At 41.1% G+C, this 15,094-nt stretch overlaps 1 protein-coding gene across 1 annotated transcript in view; it reads left to right on the top strand.

Moving 5' to 3' along the window:
• Window positions 1–15,094, top strand: part of dmd (dystrophin) — a 244,093-nt gene that overhangs the window by 68,986 nt on the left and 160,013 nt on the right. The window contains exons 11-20 of the mRNA XM_088329820.1: window positions 3,483–3,611; window positions 5,187–5,282; window positions 5,357–5,455; window positions 6,752–6,933; window positions 8,727–8,877; window positions 10,240–10,359; window positions 11,069–11,170; window positions 11,295–11,402; window positions 13,723–13,902; window positions 14,874–15,040. Coding sequence (XP_088185946.1) covers window positions 3,483–3,611; window positions 5,187–5,282; window positions 5,357–5,455; window positions 6,752–6,933; window positions 8,727–8,877; window positions 10,240–10,359; window positions 11,069–11,170; window positions 11,295–11,402; window positions 13,723–13,902; window positions 14,874–15,040 — 1,334 coding nt within the window. The remainder of the gene's footprint in view (window positions 1–3,482; window positions 3,612–5,186; window positions 5,283–5,356; window positions 5,456–6,751; window positions 6,934–8,726; window positions 8,878–10,239; window positions 10,360–11,068; window positions 11,171–11,294; window positions 11,403–13,722; window positions 13,903–14,873; window positions 15,041–15,094) is intronic.

Genomic DNA, 15,094 nt, shown 5'->3' with positions numbered 1-15,094 from the left:
TACTAGTAGCATTACGTGTACCGTAATTGTTATAATTGTTCACTCTTAATTTTGAGTTTTAAAAAGCGAGTCATTTATCAAGCCATGTTTTTTGTGCAAATCCTCCGACTTTCCCTTTGCTATTCTTACTGTATCCGTTCTTAATGATCCTCTAAACTTAATCCTCTCACCGATTTTACTGCTATTTATGAGAACTTACATTAACTTTTGATCCTAGTGTTTATTTTTTGCAGCCACCGCTGGTGTAAAAGCCATAAATACAAATAAAAGTTCTGACTTTTACAAGATAAATATTTTTATCTTCATGATAAAAAAGCAAAGCTCCATTTAATTTGCTCAAAAGCTTATAAAAACGGGTACATCACCACAACTGGCAAGACTGTGGGAATTATGACAAAAGTAATGTTTTTCATTAACTTCAAAATTCATTTGTAATAAGTACTTATGAGACAATTAGGGGGGATTTCAGAGGCCTCGTGTTTGACTCATGCTTGGTATTTTCTATCTAATCAAGCTAAATCTTTTATCTTTTTAAATTCTGCTTCTCATTTTTGACTACTGTGACAAGAGAGAACCGGAGGTTCCAAAGTCAACGTATTTAAACAAAAGCCGAAGGTTCACTTCACTGTAATTTTGTATGCAAAGTTGGGGAAAAGAGGGACCCAAAATGACATACATGAAGAGTTATCCCTTCCATGCTTGCTGAAATAAGTTCAATTAAGCATAGCAAATTGCCTCTTTGCCTCAGCCCGGTCATTAACCAGCAGAGTATCATTAACTCGGCAATCTCTTGGCAAGACATTGAGAAAATGTAGATTTTTACTTTTGGTAGCGCTAATGAGTACTGAAATAGGACCCAGTTGTGTGTTATCCTGTGAAAGAAAACACATTTAGTCTTTAGCATGTGATTCAGTTCTGTGCCATGGACTGATTCGATTGCCAGTTTGGAAAATGACCAAAAGCCCCAGCTTCTTGTTAGCTTTCTGGTAGATTCAACACAAACAGATGAAAAATGTTCAGCCCTTCAACTGACATTTCATTAATTGATGATGGGCCGCTCAGCCTCGCTGGGCAATGGAACACCTCATTATGATAGCAGTATTAGCATCTAATATTCTCCAAACACCCAATTATTTGCATATATTTTAACTGAAATATGAAAAAGGTGTTTTCCTGTCGGTAGAGATTTTGTAAGGATCTGATTCAGTGTCCTTTACTGATAACTAAGACACTACTTGCCCTCGGCGATATGGGTTAGGTTTATCCCTTAACCAATAGAATTGTAGGGGCACCATTTCCTGTGGTGTGTCTTGGGCGAATATAGCCTGGTGGTTAGCCATCCCTCTCCAGGCCAACAAATGTTTCCACCCAGTCTCGGACCGTGGACCATTTGTTGTTAGGTAAGTGCTAACCACGGCACTACCGAAACACTAGTCAATGTTTAGTTTACTAATGATTTTCTAAATAAAGGAATCCTTTTTTTTTATCCTTTCTGCTGCGGCATGTGTTTTGCCCTCACTTGTAGCTTTGCCACTAGTGAGTTTTCATAGTCTCTCCTCTCTTTTTTACTCTGGCTAAGGCTCGGGGCAGGGGAATACTGTATGTTCAGAGTTTGCGGTAGTAATGGGCCTGAATTGAACGCATATTTGAGCAGAAAAGGGGCACTTCTGTCCATGCAGTTGCTATCATTAGCAGCCAGCATCGACAATTTGTTATTTGTTGGCAAAAATATTTACAATTTGATTACAGATCAACAAATCTTTTTCACCTGTTTTTATATCGTGCTATAGGTTCTTGGGTATTTAAGTAGCAAACTATCGGATAGCTGCATCCTCCACAAAGAAAGGGTGTGGTTTAAATATTTTTGCGGTAACATTTGAAAAATTATTATATAGTTTTCCATCCATCCATCCATCCATCCATCCATCCATCCATCCATTATCTGCACCGTTTATCCTCAGTAGGGTCGCGGGGGTGCTGGAGCCCATCCCAGCTATCTTTGGGCAGTGGGCAGGGGACACCTTGAACTGGTTGCCAGCAAGTCGCAGGGCACACAGAGACAGACAACTCACTCGCTCATTCACACTTAGGGTCAATTTGGACCGGCCAATTGACCTAAAATGCATGTTTTTGGAATGAGGGAATGAGTGCCCGGAGGAAACCTACGCAAGCACGGGGAGAACATGCAAACTCCACACAGGAGGTTTGATCTCATGACCTCAGAACTGTGCCGCACAGGCGCTAGCCACTGCGCCGCCGTGCTGCCCATAGTTTTCTATGTAAACCTTTATTATTGTCTCAAAAGAAAACTGATTTATGTCAATCAATAGATGATAGCACACTTTTGCTCTTATTTTATGCGATGTTAACTTTAAAACAAGGGGTGGATAAAACGTGGTATCTCTGGTAAAAAAAAAACAACAACTGGCACTTTTTTGAGAGCTTCACTTACTACACACTATTACTCAAAAACATTAGGTCCGAATTTTCCAAAGGGAATAAAATTTGAATGTTTCAGAGACAGCGCACAAAGTAGATTTTTGCAAGGTGTGTGAACAAAAGAGGTACGGATCTAGAAATATGGCCATTCTGTATGTAGTAGTTGTTACAGATTTCAGAAACACGTTCAGCTCAATTGCAACGCAATACTACATTGAGATAAAACATACTTGAAGAGCATCAATGTTATCCCGAGAGAAGCAAGAAGTTGAAAAGTTTTGCTGGCATGCTTGTCGCAGAAAAGAGAGCAACCACTCAGCAGGGCAAAAATGTGCATAATTTGGACAGAGCAGAGTATTGCTTTGAATGAGAAGTTAGAGGTGCCATCTATGCTCGGGTGGAATATTATTTCAAGAATGGTCAGAAAAACCTAGGTGTCTTGTTTTCATCTCCTTCCAAAAAGACAGTAACTCAGCCCTCCAATGAATAACAAACAAACAACGCAGCCACTTTTGGCTTTTTGGTGTCTTTGCCAGCATTGTTCTGACAGAATGGAATGTCAATGAAGAAGTTTCTTCTCAACAATTCCTGCCGACTGGCAGCAGTCTATGCAAGGTGATTTATATATTCTGATTTATATATTCTGAGACATGCGTCCAACTTGAAGGAAACATAAGTGTGTTTCCACACATCATGGAGTCTGATGGTGTCCAAAATGTTGAAGTAAATGTTTAAAATAATGGCAAATACATCCATTTATCAATTTTCCGCACTGGTTATTCTCACTAAGGTCGCATGGGTGCTGAGGCCCATTGCAGATGGTAAATACAATACATTTTAGTCAATTTTCAAACCTTGAATTAGCAGGAATCATTGAAAACCTTTATGCTTGTTTTCACTTTTTAGATTATTTTCAGATTAAAACATATTCATTTTTTCCTGTTCTTGTGTCTGTCTTTTGTGTCTTTGTCCTTTACATTCTTCCATCTTTGTGCCTTTACGTTTCCATGTCCGTCAAACTGTGTCCTCTGTCTGGCTCTCAGATTACAGTGAATGTGGCTCAGGGCCGAGTGCAGAGTCCGTCCTCTCAGCCTCGCTATAAAAGCTATGCCTACACCCAGGCGGCCTATGTTGAGTCTCCCGAGCAAAAGAGGAGGCGCTTTACTGATCAGGTCCGTGTCCCACTGTGCTAATACCTCATATTGAATGTCCATCTGTGTGTTTTTTTATTTTATTTAGCTGTGTATAAATGTTCAGCAGCAAAATCTTAACTCGTGTATCTGCTGAGATGTGAATCCACACACAAGCAACTCAATGTGATTGGGTTTACTTGTATTTGCTTTTCCTGTAAATTTCTTTTCTCTGAATGCAGAAGGTCTTTTTTTTTTTCTCCGAAAGTGAAAACTCGAAAGCACGGCTATTGTATTACAAATTGAATTGAGTGTCTCGTTAACTTTAAGGAAGGTAGTCGGGCAATTTAAATCAGAAAACCTTGACTCAGGCAATGAGGAACTTAAAGGTTATCTGAAAAAAGATGGTCAAATTGTCCGAAGGTTAGGGTTTCCAGCATTTTTCTCTCCTTGTGTCAGTGCATATTTGTGCTTTTACTTCACCAAGCCGCTAAAGCTAGCTTTGAAGATGCTCCCCGCTAATGCTAGAATTGCAGACATGCGCACTACTCTCCAACCATTACATTGGTTTTGGTGAAATGTTGTCTTTTTTTTAACTTGCATAGAAATAAAATCAATGTGGTGCACGACAAAATTTAGTCAATAATAATTTATTTTCACATCTTTTCCAGGCACATTTCAATGTGCATAAAATATGCGATAGAAGGGGTTCCTGGTTTTGTTATTTCCCGAACCTGACTGCACTGGGCTCAAAGAAGTGCCGTATCCATTGTTTGAATTATTGTATGAATTTTTAAAATATTTCTAAGTTTGATGGTGTCTCTTATTGATGGTAATGCCAATGAAACACTTGAACTATGCTTAGTTGAATTGAACCGATCAATTAATCCTACCTCTTGATATAAAAATAAAATCAACCCTCATTGTTTGGAGTCATTTAAACAATGCCAACTTCATAGAAGCAGGAACAATCGTAAAATACTTTTGTTTATTATTATTTACTGAAGAGGAACAGGAAGTTGTAATGAGTTCAGAAATATTGTTTATTGTCTTGAGAGGGAGTGTTCGATGCAGCTGTTTTTTATGTACCAATATTGGAAAAAAATGATTTAATCTGTAAATATTTGATCTTGTGCTTTAAATTCCTCACAAGCCATGAATAAACTCTCTAAAGAAATTTGTGGATTAACCTCCATCCCCAAAACAATCTAAAAGTTACAACAGTGAAGAGCTACTCGAAAAGAAAGAGTTGCTCTCTATGTTATTCTTTACAGTTTACATTGACTTTTCTCACCAAATGCCCAATTTTTAATAATCAAGAGGTATGGAATTACATAAAAGGGATGTTTTTGTACGGTATCCATGACATAAAGTGTTATGTCATCAAGAGGTCCTATAAAAATTGCTTCAATAGCTACACAGTTACAGGACCCTTTTTACCCTATAGAACACAGAGTAGCATAATGGCACTTCTACCTAATGCATGACCGTTATTATTGTAGCTCACACTGTATATCTACTGTATCCATGTTTGCTTTACCATCTGTTTCTTAATTCTAAATATACAACTTCCCATGTTTCTGCCTGCTTCAACCACGTGCATGCTGTGCTTTCCAGTTTTTGACTCCCAGCCAAGAGGAGCTGCAGCGAGGCCTTAGTCCTTTGCCTCCCGGCTCGACCAGTCTGGAGTCTTATCAAGCGGCCCTGGAGGAGGTGCGCTAAATGAAAATGACTGGCTTTGTTGTCCGTTGTCACTTGTAATGCGTTTTTTAACTGCGACTGCCAAGGTCCTGACGTGGCTGCTTTCAGCTGAGGATGGACTCCAGTCTCAGCCCCCTGTCTCAAACAACGTGGAGGAGGTCAAAGAGCAGTTCCACACACACGAGGTAAGAACATTGACATTGAATTGTAGATGGAAACGAAGACAGGAAAAAGCAAGGAGAGTGCATTGAATTGTGTTAAAAATCCAGGTTGCATCATGTGTGTCAGAACCCGAACAGACTTTGGACCCAGACGCGTAACGTTTTCACACGAGCTTTATTTTACGGGAACGGGGCAGTCATGCACGGGAACACAAACACCAGCGATTCGGCGATTGCTGGGCAGGACACCGGACAGAACAGACATGATCGATACCACATACAGGATACAAGAGCAGATACCGGACAGAACAAGACAAACTGGATCGATACTGGAGCCAGATACTGGGCAGGACGGGATCGATACCGGATACACGAGCAAGATACGAGACAGGGGAGGACAGACAGAATCGATACTGGATACTGGAGCAAGATACCGGACAGGACGGGACAGACAGGATTCATACCGGATACTGGAGACTGGAGCAAGATACCTGACAGGACGAGACAGACGGGATCGATTCCGGATACCGGAGACTGGCGCAAGTTACTGGACAGGACAGGCGTGATCGATGCCGGAGACTGGAGCAAGATACTGGACAGGACGAGACAGACGGGATCGATACCGGATACTGGAGACTGGCGCAAGATACCGAACAGGAAGAGACAGGCAGGATCGATGCCGGATACTGTATACACGAGCAGGAGACCGGACAGAGTCAAAATACAAGTCTTGCAGGTGCAGAGGCTCATTGACGGACTGACAAGGAGTGAATGAGAGCACTGAGTTTAAATAGGAGGGAAGCCAATCAGAAATCAGAAAGCAACTGAGTGCTCTCTGTTACAATCGCGAGTACTGTAATTGAAGAAAGGCATAGATTCCAATGCCTGGTATCAATACTCGACTATTCCGGATGAAAACCAAATTAATGTCTATCAATCATCGCACTTTATGGAGTAAGTATTTTAACATAAACACTGGTCAAACTGACATACCTGTGTCAAAATAATTACATTTGTTATGCTCTTGGTGAGTTTGCTGGAACTTCACCTGGGCAGACATGACAGTTTTGTCAAATTCTCATGTAATGTGCAACATACGTTATGCTGCAGATCTGTGAGGATCATAGGAATGTACAAGTTAAGTGCTTCAAAATGAGACAAGGGGAGTAATGTATTAACGTATTATGAGAACGCTTGAAACAAATAGAGTTGGGTCATTGAGTGCTGGTGATGTAGGCGCGTTGCTATCAGTTAATTAACTTTTAACGTGTTGAAGTTTCCTGCAACGGTTAAGTGTTCGGTTGCCTATTTTCTCCACAGGGTTTCATGGTAGAGCTCACGGCGCATCAGGGTAGCGTCGGTCGTGTGCTGCGGGCCGGTGGCGCCATACTGGCTGAGGGCAACCTGAGTGAAGAGGAGGACGCTGAAGTGAGGGAGCAGATGAATCTGCTCAACTCTCGATGGGAGCACCTCCGGGTGGCCAGCATGGAGAGACAAAGCAGGTGCTTGCGTGTTCCTGCATTTTTTTCCTAATTTGTTTAACATCTTTATAAATGCGTTTTATATACCTTTTTGTAAAAATATAATATATTGTTTTCCAAATTTAAAGGGAGAATGTATGTTATTTGACCACTCCATGTTGCTTTATTGCGTAGTGCAGGGGTCACCAACCTTTTTCAGGCTAGGAGATACTTTCCCGTTAGGAATGAATGAGCGAGTGAGTTGTCTGTCTCCGTGTGCCCTGCGACTATCTAGCAACCAGTTCAGGGTGTCACCTGCCCATTTCCCGCCGACGGCTGGGATGGGCTCCAGCACCCTTGCGACCCTACTAAGGATAACCGGTGCAGATAATGGATGGATGAATAGACATATGAATGGTTTTTTGGGATATTTTCTCAAGTTTTTTTTTTTTTTTTACTGTGGGACCTCGCTACTTCGCGGTTCCACGTTCGCAGGTTCAGAGCTTCGCGGGTCTAAAAAATAATAATAATAAAGTAAAATTAAAAAAAAAAAAAAAAAAATATATATATATATATATATATATATATATATATATATATACATATATATATATATATATATATATACATATATATATATATATATATATATATATATATATATATATATATATATATATATATATATATTATTATTATTATTATTATTTTATTTTTTTTTCAAGCATTTTTGAAGGGTCGTCGTTACTTTGCAGATTTTCACTTTTTGCGGGTTGTTTTGGTCCCCATTAACCGGGTCTAAAAAAAAGTACTAATAAAATAAAATAATAAAAAAAATATTTTATTATTATTATTATTATTATTATTATTATTATTATTATTATTATTATTACTTTTTTTAAGCATTTTTGAAGGGGCGTCGCTACTTCGCGGATTTTCACTTTTCGCGGGTGGTTTTGGTCCCCATTAACCGCGATAACTGTACTGCTCCTTTGAAGATAACCCCCAAACAATAGTTCTCAAAGGTGTACTTTAGAAAATTAACCTCCAAATGACCAACTATACTCCTGTTTGCTCCCGGAAAACAAGTAGGAATAGGCCTTAACTGTTAGTATAAAAGAAGGCTTTTAAACATTTTGATATTTATTGACATACAACAACAAAAATTATTGAATAATGTTAGGGGCAGCACGGCGGCGCGGTGGTTAGCGTGTGTGCGGCACAGTTCTGAGGTCAAGGGTTCAAATCCAGCCACCAACCGTCCTGTGCGGAGTTTGCATGTTCCCTGTGCTGTGTGGGTTTCCTCCGGGTACTCCAGTTTCCTCCCACATTCCAAAAACGTGCATGTCAGGTTAATTTGCCGGTCCAAAATTGTCCCTAAGTGTGGATGAGCGAGCGACTTGTCTGTCACTGTGTGCCTTGCGACTGGCTGGCAACCAGTTCAGGGTGTCCGACTGCCTGAAGATGGCTGGGATGGGCTCCAGCATCCCCGCAACCCTACTGAGGATAAGCGGTGCAGATAATGGATGGATGGATGAATTATGTTATTTAGATATTATTGCACAAATAAGAAATAGGCACAATATTATTTAAATTCTTACAATTATGGTTTCTTTGCGCGTCTTAAAATTGCATTGTTAATACCAATACCAATAACCATTCAACACAGAGCATACATGAAGCATTTAAATTATTATCCTTTGGTATTTTCTTTCGTCGCTTTAATAATTTTTGGAGTCTTTACGCCTGCTACTATAAACCAGAAGTGAACCAGCAATTCTCCATTGTACTTTTGGTCTCTGTTATCAATGATTTCAACTTGCCTCATTCCCTAGACTCCACCAAGTCCTCATGGACCTCCAGCACAAGCAACTCCAACAGCTCACAGACTGGCTGGATGCAACCGAAGCCAGGGTGAAGAAGATGGAAGGTCGGCCTCTTGGTCCTGACTTGGAGGACGTCAAGCAACAAGTGGAAGAACACAAGGTTGCAATCTTTATACATGAATTTGGTTTGGTTTTATCACTCTTATCTCATCTCATTAGCTGCACCGCTTATCCTCAGTAGGGTCGCGGGGGTGCTGGGGCCCATCCCAGCAATCATCGGGCAGTTAGACCCGCGAAGCTCTGAACCCGCGAATGTGGAACCGCGAAGTAGCGAGGTCCCACTGTAAAAAAAAAAAAACTTCCATTCATATGTCTATTCATCCATCCATTATCTGCACCGGTTATCCTTAGTAGGGTCGCAAGGGTGCTGGAGCCCATCCCAGCCGTCGGCGGGAAGTGGGCAGGTGACACCCTGAACTGGTTGCCAGCCAATCGCAGGGCACACAGGGACAGAAAACTCGCTCGCTCATTCACACCTAGGGACAATTTGGACCGGCCAATCCACCTGAAATGCATGTCTTTGGAATGTGGGAGGAAACCGGAGTGCCCGGAGGAAACCCACGCAAGCACGGGTAGAACATACAAACTCCGCACAGGAAGTCCGGTAGCTGGATTTGAACCCACACAGGAGGTTCCCGAGACCTTAGAACTGCGCCGCCGTGCTGTGCTTTGGTTTTATTGCCTTGCTAAAATCAGGGCTTATGAATGGTGTTGAACATTCACCTCAACCCTGAACTTCTTCCCATCTTAAATGCTCGCTATGCTAGAAATAAGAACGGCAGGGCGGCAGTAGCTCAGGAGGTAAAGTGCTCTTTTTGGGATCAAGAAGTCACAGGTTAGATTCCCGGCGCCGCCGTGTTATATGTCAAAGTGTCCTTAAGCAAGACACTGAATTGCTAAGGCCCCCGATAAGTAGGTATTTGCCTTGCATGGCTGTCACCGCTATCGGTGTGTGAGTGTGAAAGGGTATGTGTGAAGCACATTGTACAGCACTTTGGGAGGTCCTCAGGGACTTGAAAAGCACTATATAAATGCAGACCATTTACATTTAACCAGGAGACTTCATATTTTCTTTAAACTTTTTACTGGATGCTAGAAAGTACACAGCTAGGGAGTCTATTTTCTAAGATAGTCTTTAACTGTCTAAGCTGCCCACCTTCTGTGTGGGGGGGAGACTTAACCTTACCTTTGTGCCAATGTGAGACCCAATAATCCTGACTGGTTAAACTGGATAATGGGTGAAATAGTGCTTTTAGATCAAAATATACCAAGCAAGGAAGTTAACAGCAACCTAGCGGGTCAGTTCAAGTCTTCTATCTAATATTTGAGAGGCCTAATCCAAGAAATACATCCTATGAACTTCTCCTGTATACCTTTTTTTGATTAAAGTTTTCCCAATATGACACATTTATTTTTACAAAAAAACAAAAGCAAACAAGCTAAACTTGTGTACTTTCTGCAGCTTTTGCAAGAGGACCTGGAGCAAGAGCAGGTTCGGGTCAACTCTCTGACGCACATGGTGGTGGTAGTAGACGAGACCAGCGGAGACAGCGCCACTGCTGCCCTGGAAAGTAAACTTCAGGCAAGTTGCTCCAGCACTTTTTTTTTCAGAATGGATAATTGGCTATGAAAAAATGTCCATACCTAATTCTGGAGCCGCTTAGAGCATATCTGTTACTGCCAATACTGATGCGGGTGCGGTAAATAATTCATTTATGTAAGACAATTGAGAATCAGAACACGTGCCAGAGATGCTGCGTTTAATCTCACACATATATTAAGTGAGGTTCTTTGTTCCAAAAGGCGTTTTTGTTGTGTTACCGCCTGCAGAGCAGTTTATTGCAGAATGGAACATAAGTGAGCGAAACAGATTAGAAGACTAGGAGTGGAAAAAAATGCAAATACAAACAAGTCGGCTTTCTCTGGTCCTTAGGCATTTTTGGAGAAGATGTTTAAAGTCTTAAATCTTGACAGCTTTTCAACAGAAACATGTGTATTAGAAACTCACCAGATCCTGACATCCTAATGATATTTATAAAACAAAATGACTCAGTGTCTTTTACATCCAAACTACTGAAAAGTTTTGAACTCATCAGTTTCACGCTCCCTTTTGGCCTTTCAGGAATGCAGTCGCCCTCCAAATTAGGCAGCTGTAAGAATTTAATTGGCATGTGACAAAGTAGAACTACATTATGAGTCTTTAGGGTACTCTGACTGAAAACTGCAATGTTTCGGTCTCTCCCGTGACCCAATTTAAGAGGAAATGTGTGTTTGTGTTTGCATGCAATCAGGTGCTTGGTGACCGCTGGGCAGCCATCTGTAGATGGACAGAAGAACGCTGGATTCTGCTGCAAGAGATTTTATTGAAATGGCAACATTTCACAAATGAACAGGTACGGTGTATGTCTCTTGTTTTCTTTTACTATTGCACATAACCCAATTTCAACCATTTTTTGTGTTACTATTCTGATGTAACATATAGCAACACATTACAGTGAATATTCCTCTCACCTTTAGTCATTATTCGACTCGTGGCTGACTCAGAAAGAGGAATCTGTCCGCTCAATCAAGACCCCCAGTGTGAAGGACCAAGCAGCCACAATGGCTTGTCTGCGTCATCTTACTGTGAGTCTTATTTATTGTCTTAAACTCCAAATTGTTTATTTTACTTAATTGATTCAACAATAAAACAGTATTCTCTCTGACACGGGCATTAAACAGTGATTCCTGTAGATCAGTGTTGGGCAAACTACTGTCCGCGGGCCACAAACAGTCCGTCTGGCTTTTGAATCATGCCTGGCAAAGGATTGTGGTGAAAATACACTGATAATATACACAATAGAAAATAATTGACCACTCATGAAAATTGTTGTGGTCTTGGTGACGTGTTTTTGTTTCTCCTCGTCGATACAGAAGGTGTTTTTCTTTAAGCACCTATATGTACTGCACTCAAGGCCAATGTTCAAATATCTGGCTATATTTTTCTGTACAGTTCTTTTTTATATTTCAATCATATATTTATTTTATCAGGATACAACTAAAGGGCCCGGATTTGCCTGGCAATGTTTTTTCGCGAGGTTGTTGTGGCCATGATTTGTTGAATCGTGCGCAATTGAAACCATTGCATCAATCAGGTTGTTGATAGATTGGACTGGGCTGCTTGGAGTGGTCAATTCTCAGGAACTGCAGTACCCAATTTGGCCGGTTAGAGAACCCCCTTGAGCAGACTCCACAAGAGTACATTTTGACATGAAACCTGGCTGAAGACACTTGCAGGGGCCTATAGTATAACTGTGTCAATTTACCGCGGCAGTAGCTCAGGAGGTAGAGCGATCGTTTTAGGATTAAGGGATCCCAGTTCGAATCCCGGCTTGTCCGTGTTACATGCCGAAGTGTCCTTGGGTAAGACACTGAATCCCCAGTACCCCCAATAAGCAGGTTAGCGCCTTACATGGCTGCACAGATCACGGCCGCTATTGGGAAATGTGAAGCACAATGTAAAGCGCTTTGGGAAGTCATTGACTTGAAAAGCGCTATATAAATGCAGATCATTTCACATTTCATTTCACCGCTTCAGCTGTTTCGAAGCCTATAGATCTCACACACACACACACACACACACACAAACAAAGTAGTTTATATTAGATTTATCAAATCTCAGGCAAGGCAAAAAATCTCTTGTGCTTTATTGCATTTGGAGTTGCGTAATATTAACTTTAGTGCTTAAAAAGTGACCCGATACATTATTGTCCTTTTACTGTTTTGATACCAATTTGATGAGATTTACCGTACCCATCCATCCATCCATTATCTGCACCACTTATCCTCAGTAGGGTCGCGGGGGTGCTGGAGTCTATCCCAACTATCTTTTGGCAGTGGGCAGTGAGCAGGGGACAACATGTACTGGTTGCCAGCCAGTCGCAGGGCACACAGAGACAGACAATTCACTCGCTCATTAACACTTGGGGAAAATTTTTTACTGGCTTATTAACCTGACATGCATGTTTTTGGAATATGGGAGGAAACCAGAGTGCCAGGGGGAAACTCACGCAAGCAAGGGGAGAACATGCAAACTCCGCACAGGAAGGCTGGTAGCCCAATTTGATCCCATGACCTCAAAACTGGACGCGATAACCACTCAACTGCCGCCCATTTACCGTATTTATTTATGAACAAATGTAAAATTTACAAGTAAATGTCTGCAAGTATATTTATTCATAACGATTTAAAAAAATCAATCAGTAAGTCTTTTTTCCCCTCCTGGGATGGCCCTTCCGCTTTATTTTTTAACCCACTGCTGCTTGTGACTCAAAATGTTTGCCCACCCCTGAGGTACATGTTTCTCTAGTTTTACATTACAACAGTCCTAATACCTCACCTGCATATGCCATAATGGTGTCTCTTTGTTGTGCCACTAGCGCCTTTCAGTTCTTCCTTTGGGTAATAGATCTGCCTTTGGTGAGATACAGGCTCGACAGAGTGGCTTGTGTCAGTTGTTAAGTAGCCGCAGCAGTAGGCCGGAGCTGCGACCCCGCATTTTCTTCCTATCCTAACGCCACCGTAGTCTCTTCCTGGGCCTGATTGCAATCCATTAAACACTCGGTGGTCTCGCCAATTCGTCTTGGATGTTGTATCGATGTTCATAGCATGGAATTTTGACCTTGACCTCCTGTCAGGACGCAGACAAACACATACTAGGTACATGAAAAATAAACTAAATGGGTGAGCCAAGAGATGCTGGGTTTGTGTGTGCTGCCACATTAGATCATATTGGATATTAGACTAAACAATAGATTACAGTATTATACATTTTTCAATACGGGTTTCTTCTTGCACATTACTTCAATGATTTGACATACCTCTACTTAAATAATCCACCCTATTGATTGGATAAATAAAATGAATGTGATCATTAAAAAATATATAATGAATTATACCCCGCCAGATTTTAAAGACGGAGCTGGAAGGGAAGCGGACCAGCTTGGACAAGCTGTCCTCTATGAGCCAAGACCTGCTGTGCAGTGTCAAGAACAGAGAAGTGGCCAGCAAACTGGAGGTCAGAATGGATCATTTTGCCCAACGTTGGGGTGGACTGCTTCAAAGTCTGGAACTCATGACTGCCCAGGTAAGATTTAAGTAGTAAGTGTTTGTGCCTACACTCAAGTTTTCATCAACTTCACAGGTAGATAAGAAAATGTTGTTAGCGCTAGAATAACAAGCTTTTTTTACTATCTAGAGCAGGGGTGTCAAACATATCGCTCATGGGGTGGATCAAGCCGACCAACAGATTGAATCTGGCCTGCAAGACCACCCTAAAAGAAGCGCTAGAGAAAATAACCTGCAGTTTTAAATATCTCCACTCGATGTCGCCAAAGCCAGGCGCCACTCCCAAGGCAACTGTAGCTATATTTGCTAACGTCCATTTATCAACCAAAGAACATTTCATGTTATTTACTTAAAAAATAAGTCATGGAAAAAGTAGTTGAAAAATATTTTTACATCATCAAACCAATCATTTAATGTTTTCTCGACTGAATGATGTAACTGTATTGTGTAGTGCTCGTAAAAACATATAAGATTACAAATTATGGAGACCCAGTTACTTTTTTTCCTAGCCTTTTACGTCGAAAAAAAAAGAGAGGGAAAAAAGTAAAGAAAAAAATGAAGAAAAGGAGAAAAGGGAAAAAATAACTAAATCAAAGACAAAAAAAGAAGGAAGAAAGGGAAATCAAAAAAATGAGTTGTTTTCTTTCTCTCGCTTTCTCTTGCCCTCTTTCTTTCTCCTTTTCTCCTTTTTTCCATTTATTTTTCTTTCTTTCCCTTTCTCTTTCACTCTTTTTCTCACTCTTTTTCTCTTTCTTTCTGTCTATTTATTTTTCTCTCTTTTTCTCTCTCCCTGTTTCTCTCGAATTTACTAGTCCAGTCCCTGCGAGAGTGCTTTTTCTACCTTGTGGCTCCTGAGCTAAACTGAGTTTGAAACCCTTGAGCTAAAATTAGTTCGACACTCCTGAATCAAAGCACTGAAACGAAAAAAAAAAAAAAAAAAGAGTTCAATAATATCTAATCACGTCTGTCCATTGGTGCACACACTTTCAGCTTTCACCGGTCGCCATCACTGTGTCCCCGATACCCGAATCGCCTCCCTCGGTCAAAGCGAGTGTTACGAAAGTGACGAGGGAAAACGTGTCGGCATTACGCCAAGCCCGAGAGTCACCGCCGCAGAAGAAGAGGCAGGTGGTGGTCGATTCTGAACTCCGGAAAAGGTTAGTTCAATTCAGCTAAAGGTTGGTCATTTAGTGGTCACAGAATGCCCGATT

Source organism: Urocampus carinirostris, chromosome 3, assembly GCF_059441175.1.
Source record: "Urocampus carinirostris isolate Australia breed hairy pipefish chromosome 3, RoL_Ucar_1.0, whole genome shotgun sequence".
NCBI lineage: Eukaryota > Metazoa > Chordata > Actinopteri > Syngnathiformes > Syngnathidae > Urocampus > Urocampus carinirostris.
The sequence above is the reverse complement of the archived record's forward strand: the minus strand, read 5'-3'. Positions and strand labels throughout refer to the sequence as shown.